This window comes from Silurus aristotelis (assembly GCF_946808225.1).
Source record: "Silurus aristotelis genome assembly, chromosome: 2".
Taxonomy (NCBI): Eukaryota; Metazoa; Chordata; class Actinopteri; order Siluriformes; family Siluridae; genus Silurus; species Silurus aristotelis.
The window spans coordinates 34054090-34063385 of NC_139575.1; the positions used below are offsets into that span (position 1 = coordinate 34054090).

Here is a 9296-nt window from a genome sequence, read left to right on the forward strand (position 1 = left end):
TTTTTTGTTTACACACAAGTTTCTCAAGAAAATAATGCCCAAAAAAACCTGCTGTGTTTGGTCGTTCTGAAGACGATGGATCAGATATTGTCCAGGCAAGTAATAAATCAAATAACCGCTCTCGATGAGTAAAAAAAAAAGCATCTTAAGGCAGAGCATGTTGAACCTTGAGGTTGATGGGCATAATCAGGCAAAAGTAGGTATCTTAGATGATCATGGACACCCAAACAACCCTGTGTTAAAAGGCCACGTTGATGTAATATTGTGAGAATTATGATTTTGAACCAATTTATTTGTATGCTTGTGTTTTGCATTAGGTAAGAACAAAATCTTGTAGCAGTTTATGAATATATAAAATACATTTATGAGTTGAGATTATGTATTTATTTTGTGCAAATAAGGAATAATTACATTAACAGAGAAAATAAAACACCCATGCACAGGCAAAAGAAAAGGCATCCCAGGGTTTTTTTAAATCCCACACCTACTCTACAGCCTGGATTCAATCAGAAGAGACATTAAATACTACCATTGTACCCATACATTTTGTATGTTTGGTCTTTTTCTCTTTTTAGAAATACTGGGCATTTCTGTGTATTCATGATCATGATTTCTTTCTTTTTTTTTTTTTTTTGTTTAGAAACTGAAGGTCATAATTCTGATTGAAACAAAGCCTATAAAACTAAAACACACCCATAAATGGTTAAATAGATGCACATGGTTAAAAAAAAGAGAGAGAGAGAAAGAGAGAGAGAGAGAGAGAGAGAGAGGAAAAAAAAAAAAGGACATCTGTATGGAAAACATCGGTTTAACAAAAAAAATAAAATAAAAAAATTGTAGTTAAGACTAACTCTAATTCATATGATTTGTAAAAGATTTGATTAATACGCGTTACCTAAAAGTGCAGATCCTAAGTAACTGAGTCATAAACTGTTTCCACAACAGACGTCTTACACACTAACCCGGTACATACTACTTCCAACATAGTGGTGAAAACTTACACCGAGTTGCCAGTGAATTCATAAGTGGACTAGTATAGCTGGCAAACTATATACTGAGAGTTTCCTGTTTATTAGATATACCAGTCGAAAACAAATACAATGGCAACTCTAGAGTGTCCTGGCTGACAACAAATTCCCCCATGTGTTGTTTTACATTATGAGTACAGTAGCATTTTACAGTGCCACAACAATGGCACGAAACGATCACAAGTTCATTGTGTGCTGTGACATACAGTGATACAACAAGTACAACCATAAAATTAAAGGGAGATTAGACAAGTTGCAAAAACTCGGTAGTCTGGTGTCAGGGTCGAATGTGTACAAAATCACATGTTGGGTTGACTGTCTGCACTGTAACACGTATATAGCACACAGTTGTTTTTGAGGGGAAAGAGAAAAAAAAAAATTTTTTTTTTTTTTTTTTTTGCAAATACAAAGAATGTAAGCATACACCTTTTTAATATACAGTTCTACAGGATCTTTCACTTGACGTTATACCTTGCTAAAATATACAAATATTGTACTGTACAATACATACTTTGTAACGGAGTTAGAAATATGAGGCTCCATCATTGCGGCAGGGGCCGGGGAAAGGAAAAAACAAAAAAGCAAAAAAAATAAAATAATGAAAGGAAAGAAAAGAAAGGGGGGGGGGGGGGTCCGGTTAAACCTTCACACACGTTACCCACCAATACTCCAAATGTCGAGACGTATTTATTGTGCTTCTTTAGTTTCGCAATGGAGAATCTTTTATCGTGTATTTAATTAAAAGTGGCATCCAACAGATGGCAAGTCGGGGCCAAAACATCACTGCTCACATGGTTTCTAAGTCAAACTGTACTATTTGATTTCATGCAGATGTGGTATTAAGCCTACTGCAGAGGCCAGTCTCCATGTGCCGCATGTCAAATCAAAAACCCTCAGTAGGAGATACTTTTCACTGAAAAACTGGTGTCCTTTCGCTAGGTATAAGAGGTTTAAAATTTCAACCACTAACAGTATAATAAAAAAAATAAAATAAAAAAAAAGGCATCAGTAGTCTATACAACAGTCTATAATAATACATTAGTACACAATTTGTTGCTAGTTTGTTTGGTCACTGTTACTGAGTCGCAAATATGCCGTGTTAATTTTAGAGAACATGCACAAGCGATGCACCGAATAACCGCAGGATATGCGCAGTAGCCATCTTGTACAGTGAGTATAGATCAACCTTTTGCTAAAGTCTAGTGCTATACTAAAGAAGCCCACACGCCAGGTGACATTTGGGGTAAAGGGGATTCGATGTTCAAATGTTTTTTGCTGAATCATTCCTTTGAGAAGACTGTAACAGCGAACATTAGCAGGCTGCTCTCAATCTGTGCTTAACTGTAAAAGAAGTATACAAAAAAAAAAAAAAAAAAAAAACCCCAAAAGATCTGGAATGACTTGGGGGTTGGATCACTAACTAAGCCATCCAAGGAACCCGTCACATGCGGGGGGGGTGTCTAAAGCATTTTTGTTAAAAAATAGAATTAACTACCCAATGCTTGGATTTTATTTAAGAGGGAATGTCACGGGCCAGGAAAATATCCTCTCTGTTACTATCTGGGCATAAAAACTAAAATCTCGTTGCTAACAGCCGAAATATGTATGAACCTTTCTCTCCGGTTGACTCTGGAATTATTCGTTGAACATGGCAGAAAACTCGATGGGATTAGCTGTCAGATTGGCCACAAGCAAGAACAGCAAAAATAAAACACCCCCTGAATAGACAGAGACCTCAAAACCTGGCCCTAACGCTCCAAGAAGCCATTTCATGCTCTCTCGCCATTATGGATCCTCTGGTGCCTCTTGAGCTCACCGGATCTGAAGAAGTTCTTGCCGCACTGGGCGCAATGAAAAGGCCTTTCGCCCGTGTGGATGCTCTGGTGACCCTTCAGTCGTTCCAGACGTGAGAAGCTCTTGTCGCACTGGTTGCAGTGGTACGGTTTTTCACCGGTGTGAATCCGCCGGTGCTCTTTTAGGTGACCCGATTCGGAGAAGCTCTTCCCGCACTGGTAGCACTGGTACGGCCTCTCTCCAGTGTGTGTCCGATGGTGGCGCTTCAGGTCTCCAGATCTAAAGAAGCTCTTCTCGCACAGCGTGCAGCGGTGAGGCCGCTCTCCCGTGTGGATGCGCTGGTGGCCCCGCAAGTGACCGGAATCGGAGAAGGTCTTATCGCACTGCGGGCACTTGTACGGCCGCTCGCCACTGTGGATGCGGAGATGCCTCTTGAGATCACCTGATCTGTAGAAGCGTTTGGCACATTGCGGGCACTGGTAAGGCCGCTCGCCCGTGTGCATCCTCTCGTGCTGCTTGAGGTGACCAGAGTCAGAGAAATTCTTGCCGCACTGGAGGCAGTGGTACGGTCGCTCACCCGTGTGGATCCTTTCGTGCCTTTTGAGGTCGCCTGACGTAGGGAAGTTCTTACCGCACTGAAAGCAAGGAAACGGCCTCTCTCCGCTGTGGATTCGCTGGTGGCGCTTAATGTCGCTAATTCTGAAATACTTCCCGCAGTCCTGACAGTGATACGGCCGTTCGGCTGAAGGCTGGCTGCTCGGTTTGGGCGGTGGGCTACTGAGAGGAGTGTTTAGAGGGGAAGTGAGAGACGCCGTGAGTGAGGTACTTAGAGTGGTAGTGAGGGGGAGGGTTTTCGGATTTGCTCCGCCGCAGCACGCCGTGAGACACTCGCCTGTTTGCTGCTGAAGATGCTGAGCTATAAAAGACAACAGAAAAAACAGTTCAAAATTAGAGGGCGGAGCATATGCTGTACATGTGTGCCATGCAACTTAAAATAACTTTTTTTTTACAACTTTTTCATATCGTCATCAAAAAATCAAGAGCCAAACCATCGAGGATTCTGGGACCATCTCTACATGAAAACTATTACCCTTTGGGGTAGTTTGGGATGAACTCTTTGGAGCCAAATGTGTCACAAATATGGTCTCAAATGGAGCATTAACAGATTAGTCATTTTATTGCTGTAGTTAAAGTAATTTATTGCACATTTGTACAGCAATAAGGAAAAACCTGAGCAAGTGATATTTAGGTTGAAATGACCTTAAGGTCCTAAAAACATTTCTTCCCAGTGTTGAAAGTATATAAAGCAATATTAATGATGGGTTAAATAAATAGTCATTGCTCTAATGTGGAGGGCAACCTGGAGCCACCTGTGAGGAAAAGCTGTCTTTAGAAACACTTAATATGTAATGCAGTGCTAAAAAGCTTTAAGCACCAAGGCATGAGTAGCCACGACACACTAGCCCTATTCATTCATTTCACGCATTTATTTATTGCTTCATTTTTATAATGAAAAAAATTTGTTCCCACTTTGTTTTCACTGTCTTGAGGTTTGGGGACTCATCATTTAAAAAAAGTGACAAATCTAGCCAACTATTTGAGCTTCATCTGCTAACAGACGAGATTGGAGAGCAGGATCCCTCGAACCACCATCAGCCCGACTATGTCTAATCACTGATAACCATATTTCACAACAAACAACTGCTGATCACCACTATTTTATGACCAATTGATCCCAACTACCAATCACTGACTACGGTGTCTATCCCACACATCCACTCTTTTCCCTTTGTTAGAAAATCTCTTTTTGGATATTCACATGTAACAAAAGCAAGTAACCTTTTCCTTCATGACCGCCCTCTGCCACTGCTTCTTTTTGGCCTTCTTCCTAACAGAAAACATTTTGTAAATGCACAAATATTTAGCAAAAAACCCACAAGGTTCCCCAACCACTGGGCCGTGGACAGATACCAGACCATAGGTCATTTGTAACTGGGCCACACAGTAGGAATAAAACGTTTAATGTTCATTTCATTGGCTTTCGCACTCTGCAGGGTGGTTTTTTTTCTCTCAAAAATGGCCTCTTCCCCCCCCGTGTGAATTTCCTGCACTTATTTCAATCACAGTTTTTAATGCATTTATAAATTAAGCTCAGATTTTGCATTGCGCTGATGTGAGTTTATAAATATAATATAATTATTAACTTCTATACACACACACAAACTAGTGATATGATATGAACTGTATTGTGTTTAGTTACCCATAGGTGCCACCACCACCCCCGGTCGATGGGAAAACTGGTCTATGGTGCAAGAAAGGTTGGGGACCGTTGCTCTATCATAACATGAACGACTTAAGAGTAAGATCTGAGTCATTTTAAATAGTTTCAGGATTCACTAGATTCCCTTTCCCAACTTGAGTTGCGGCGTTTCCGAGATGTGCGTGAGGTCACGTAGCACAACAGTCTGTGCTCGTCGGCTGCAAAATATCCATAATGCCAACGATCAAATTCAATCTAGTGCAATTAATTGATAAATACACCTGCACAGAACTCCATTACATTTAGCAGAAAATAAAATAATTAAAAAATGACAATAAAAACTAGTTATCTTACACTAAAAAATAAAGTTGAAATCCTCTCTAAAAGCAACAAAAATGATTCAAACCAGTTGACAACGGTTTCAAAATTCATAGAAACTGGCTGAAAAATCTCAAAACACCATCTGAAATAACCTCTACAAACAAAAAACTACAAATATTAATGAAAAGAGTTGAAATTGTCTCTTAAAATGACAATAATTGGTACAAAAAATAAATAAATAACAGCCTCTAAAAACGAATAAAATGACAGGTGAATAAAAACTAGCTAAAATTGTAAAAAAAAAAAAGGAAACAAAAAAAGAAATGGTTGAAAAACAACAACAAAAAAGTGTCAATAAAAGTGGAAGTGTGTCTAAAAACGACAAAAGAAAATCGTAAAAGCTAGGTAAATTGTTTACAACAATAAAAAACAAAAAAACCCGGTTGAAAGTCTATAAACGACAAAGATCTAATGAAATGTGTATAAAAAAATTCGCTCCAGTTTAACGCAGATAGATTTGAGTTAGAATTAAGGTAGATTGAGGAAACGTGGGCGGTGTACAGCATGTACGGAAGCTTCGGATCAAATGATCTGGATCTTCTGGATCTCCAGTCGATCACGTCCCAGGTTTGTGGCGAGATGATGATATGGTTTCAAGGTTCTCCAATTGCACGAGAAAAGTTTGTAACCCTGATTTAATAAATGAATCTTGTTCTAAATCTGTTTTCCTTTTGGTTTCTAAAACCCAGTGCGCTTTCATGCAGCTCAGTGTGAAAGCCGTGCAGAAAACTAAACCCCCCCCCCCCGTATCGTTGAACTCGAAGCGACTCACCGAAATGGAAGAAATCCTCCACACTCTCGTCTTCCTCTTTGACTTTCACGCCGTGGCCCAGGGGCCGGCCGTAGTGCTGAAACGGCCCAGCACCGCGCAGTCCTGCTGTGGGCAGAAATTTAGTGCTAGAGGAGAGAGCCTGGTTCAGTTTGTTCCCGTAGTCCTAAAAACAAGAGGTGGGAATCATCATTGCTCTAAACCGCGTTAGCCAGTGCTGTGGGGGGAAGGAGGAGGAGGAGGAAGGCTAACTCTCCTGCTAACGACGCGGGCTACACAAAAACGGACATTTTGTGCAGCTGCGCGGATTTATTTCTATTTCTGGGGCACCACCGCGTACACAAATGCAAACTCTTTTTTTCACTATCATTCGACCAACTTTTTGTCTCGCAAACCCGACTTTACCTCTCTATCCACATATTATCCGTTCAACCAAATCTAAAATTTACGTGAGAAGCCTTTTTTTCCCCCCCTCTATCCAACTCCCTCTCCCAATCGTATTCCGAACTAGTTCCGCCTCCAATGCTTGGTTGATCCGCAATTCATGAGAACAAACCACCCTTTCATTGGTGGATCGACCCTCACGAGGATCTCCTGACCAATCACAGAGCAACAGCCCAAACCTGGTTAGCCAATCCCGTCGCACGAGGCGGGACTTACTCGCAATTCGGGTGGGAGAAAGAAAAAAAAAAAAAAGCTGTACAATCGACGCTAGCTAAGATGGCTAGCTCTGCAGAGCGAGCGCTAACTTGACACGCGATTGCGTTTCAGCTAAGGCGCTATAATCGCAGAAAAGCATGCTGCGGGATCGCTCAGGCAGTCACAAAACGTGTTCGCTTACCATATCCACCCTACTCGTCCATTTGTTTAAGTTATCGACGAAATTCATCGGTTACCAGGCGAAGAGGCAGAAATTTGAGATGCACCGGAACTCGGTTGTGTTTACTAAGACAGCGCCCATGGAAAGCAAATGCAATACTACCCCTGCTGGTGCGGAGGCGAAACTACACCCTAGCGTCCCCAATCGTTTTTTTGTGTCACGGGCAATCACGTGATACCTATTATATTACTATTATACAGTGGCGGGCTGTGCAATTCAAACCGAGGCCTTCAGTGGTGTCCCACCTAAATCAACCCACCACTCAATATCGTCATTACGACGGCACAGTCTTAAAAACCATCAGTATTGTAAAGCAACGCAGTATAACAGCGCTGCGTCACAAACAGGTATCCCCTGAATGAGAATGAATGCCATTACAACAAATGAACACAATTCAACAAGTCTCCTTTCACTGCAGCCACATCTGCACCACCCCCTTTCATCATCTGTAGCAGAAGCATCAATATTAATCTCATAAAATGATCCCAGATGATAGTCTGAAATAAATAAATTATGAATTAATCACTTCATGGCATTAGCATGAAAGTGCTAATATTTGTACATTTGCCAATTCTCTGAGGAGAAACTTCACACAAACACTGTTACCTGAAATCTTGTTTTAAAAAAAAAGGAAGGTAATACCTCAGTGTTTAAGATGTTGGACTTCTGTTCAGAAGGAGTTCAGATCTCTGTACCACCAACCAACTTAGAGAAAGGTCCTAAATCTTCACCTGTTAAGTTGTATTTAATGATTTAATGACCCAGTTTAATGAATAACACATTTTAAAGTTATACATTATGAACAGAAGCTCCATATTAGAACTAAGAAAACATCAAATACGTATATGACACAATACACACTCTCAGCATTCGGTTAGTTAGTTTTCCCCCACGGAGGGCAAAAGTAAACACATCCTTCACACAAGTGGAAGTACAGATACTCATGTTTTAAAAGACGCTGGTTAACGTTGAACTACTGACTACACTTTTTTACTCAAGTTGAAGTAAAGAAGTTTGGGCTCTGAAATGTATTTAAGTAAAAAGTAATCATTACTGCTACCTGTTTTAGTGTCACGCTGGTAACTGGACCCCACATCATATTAATATATTAATACAAAAGAATTTCAAATTTTGTTACCCAATGAATGTATCCAGGCTGAACAACTACCATATAAAACACATATAAAGGTTCAGAATGCGGCAGCCAGAGTTCTCACAAGGTCGAGGAAATATGATCATATAACCCCAATCTTATCGTCCCTACACTGGCTACCTGTTAAGTGTTGAATCGACTACAAACTACTACTTCTTACTTATAAAACACTAAATGGTTTAGCTCCCATGTATCTATCCAGTCTTTTAACATGCTACAATCCGTCACGCTCCCTGAGATCTCAAAACTCCGGACTTCTAGTGGTTCCTAGAATAGCAAAGTCCACTAAAGTCCACATTCAGCTCCTAAAACTTTGGAATAGTCTTCCTGACAGTCTTCGGGGCTCAGACACACTCTCCCAGTTTAAGTGCAGATTAAAAACGTATCTTTTTAGCAAAGCCTACACATAACACACATCACATAATAACCTTGTGATCCAGAACATATGATCACATCACATCAACTTGTGCTGTTAATATCATGAACAGCAGCTATGCTAATTTCTCTCCACTGTTTCTCTTTCTTTCCCCATTCCGAGGCATCCTGAGGTTTGGCCAGCTCCAGTCACGTCCCACCTCATGAACATTATGGACCTTTGAAGAAATAGATGCGGAACTCTCAAACTTCCCATACCATCAGAGACGTACCAGTGCCAGCTGGATGCCACTTCATGTTTGGAGTTTTGACACTGGACCTCCTGGAGTGTTTAAAGGCTCTGGCATGGAGAAGCTGGTGTTGGATCTGTGATGATCGCAAATGTTGAGCTATTTTATGAGTTGCTCAGTAGCTCCTAGTTTTATAACCATAATGACTGTATAAGACTTTAGAAAGAACATTACTTATAATCTTACACTCTAGTGCTCATGTTTGTTCTTACTCTCCAGTGTTCTGTATTGTTGAAAGATTTATGATCACACTCTTGATGTAACCCAAATAAGGATGGGTTCCCCTTTTGAGTCTGGTTCCTCTCAAGGTTTATTCCTCATAACATCTAAGGGAGTTTTTCCTTGCCACAGTTGCCATGGCTGCTC

The 9296-nt window shown here is 40.7% G+C and overlaps 1 protein-coding gene across 1 annotated transcript; it reads right to left on the bottom strand.

The window, feature by feature from the left end:
• Window positions 1-361: 361 nt before the first annotated feature.
• Window positions 362-7226, bottom strand: LOC310715957 (uncharacterized protein). Its single transcript, XM_083522689.1, has 3 exons — window positions 7074-7226; window positions 6236-6398; window positions 362-3738 (listed from the first exon to the last, which is right to left on the bottom strand). The coding sequence occupies exons 1-3, from the start codon at window positions 7119-7121 to the stop codon at window positions 2798-2800; spliced, it is 1152 nt and encodes a 383-aa protein (XP_083378815.1). The 5' UTR covers window positions 7122-7226; the 3' UTR covers window positions 362-2797.
• Between the last annotated feature and the right edge of the window lie 2070 nt (window positions 7227-9296).